The sequence below is a fragment of the Sinocyclocheilus anshuiensis genome, unplaced genomic scaffold, assembly GCF_001515605.1.
Source record: "Sinocyclocheilus anshuiensis isolate Anshui unplaced genomic scaffold, SAMN03320099.WGS_v1.1 scaffold1662, whole genome shotgun sequence".
NCBI classification, from domain to species: Eukaryota; Metazoa; Chordata; class Actinopteri; order Cypriniformes; family Cyprinidae; genus Sinocyclocheilus; species Sinocyclocheilus anshuiensis.
Genome location: NW_015545835.1, coordinates 1,091,520 through 1,092,608, shown reverse-complemented (window position 1 = coordinate 1,092,608; position 1,089 = coordinate 1,091,520). Strand labels below are relative to the sequence as shown.

Below are 1,089 nucleotides of genomic sequence, written 5' to 3'. Positions count from 1 at the left end.
TCAATACCACAAATTAAGAATGTTTCCACAATTTACTAATATGTTCTCTCATTTACATTCAATTGCGGTCATAAATTAAGAATTTTAATTAAACCAAAACAAGTGAATGGATAAGTACAATATGACTATGGTTTAATAAAACAAGTAAATGAATTAAGTCGTAGGAACAAATGAAGCTGTGGTTTACAGTGAATTTATAACAGCTAAGGGGGTTTTAGCTAACAACTCCCCTTAGCCGTTATAAATTCACTGTAAACCACAGCTTCTTGGGACTTACTGCTTTAATAAAGCGCATCAGCCCTACAGTGTGTTTCTCTCACCTGGAGCTGCGGTGGGACACGCCGTCCTCGACGCAGCACACGCTGGTCTTCTGGTCACCAACATCCACCACACACGCACTGCTCAGGCCGCTGCCAAACGTCGCACACACCGACTCCTGATGCACCACCACAGCTACAAACCGAACAGGAGATAAAGTTAGGCTGTTACACAGCGTTTGCCACTACTTTTGCACACAGCCCCCACTGTTGTTTTGTCTTTTAAACAATGATTTAGACTCCATATGGCAGGAGTTCACCATCATGTGAATAGAGTAAGGAGAGACGACTGACAAGACGATGGCAAACAATCTGGTATCAAAGCAAAACGCAAAAGGTTATAGTGTTTGTCTTCGTTTGTTTTATTGCTGTTGTGTTTTTATTAAAAAAACAATGGAAACACTTTAGTTTTGGGACCCATTCTCACTATTAACCAGTCGCTTATTAGCATGCATATTACTAGCGTATGGCCTGTTTATTAGTACTTATAAAACACATATTAATGTCTTATTCTGCATGACCATATTTTAGATCCCTTAATCCTTCCCCATACCTAAACGTAGCAACTACCTTACTAACTATTAAAAAGATGCAAATTAAGAGTTTATTGAGGGAAAGGTTGTAGTTTATAGTTCGTTAATAGTGAGTATTGGTGTGAACAAAATAATAATAAACCACAAACTAAGCATCCATTATAAAGTAAAGGAAAAAGCCAAAGATCTTTCATTTATTTGTGTTGCAACAGGGTTATATCACATATACAAAAAATTAT

At 37.5% G+C, this 1,089-nt stretch overlaps 1 protein-coding gene across 1 annotated transcript in view; it reads right to left on the bottom strand.

Moving 5' to 3' along the window:
• The window catches only part of LOC107698423 (actin-related protein 8-like), a 29,621-nt gene that overhangs the window by 14,525 nt on the left and 14,007 nt on the right, over positions 1 to 1,089 (bottom strand). The window contains exon 7 of the mRNA XM_016499425.1: positions 321 to 453. Within this exon, the coding sequence (XP_016354911.1) occupies positions 321 to 453 (133 nt within the window). The remainder of the gene's footprint in view (positions 1 to 320; positions 454 to 1,089) is intronic.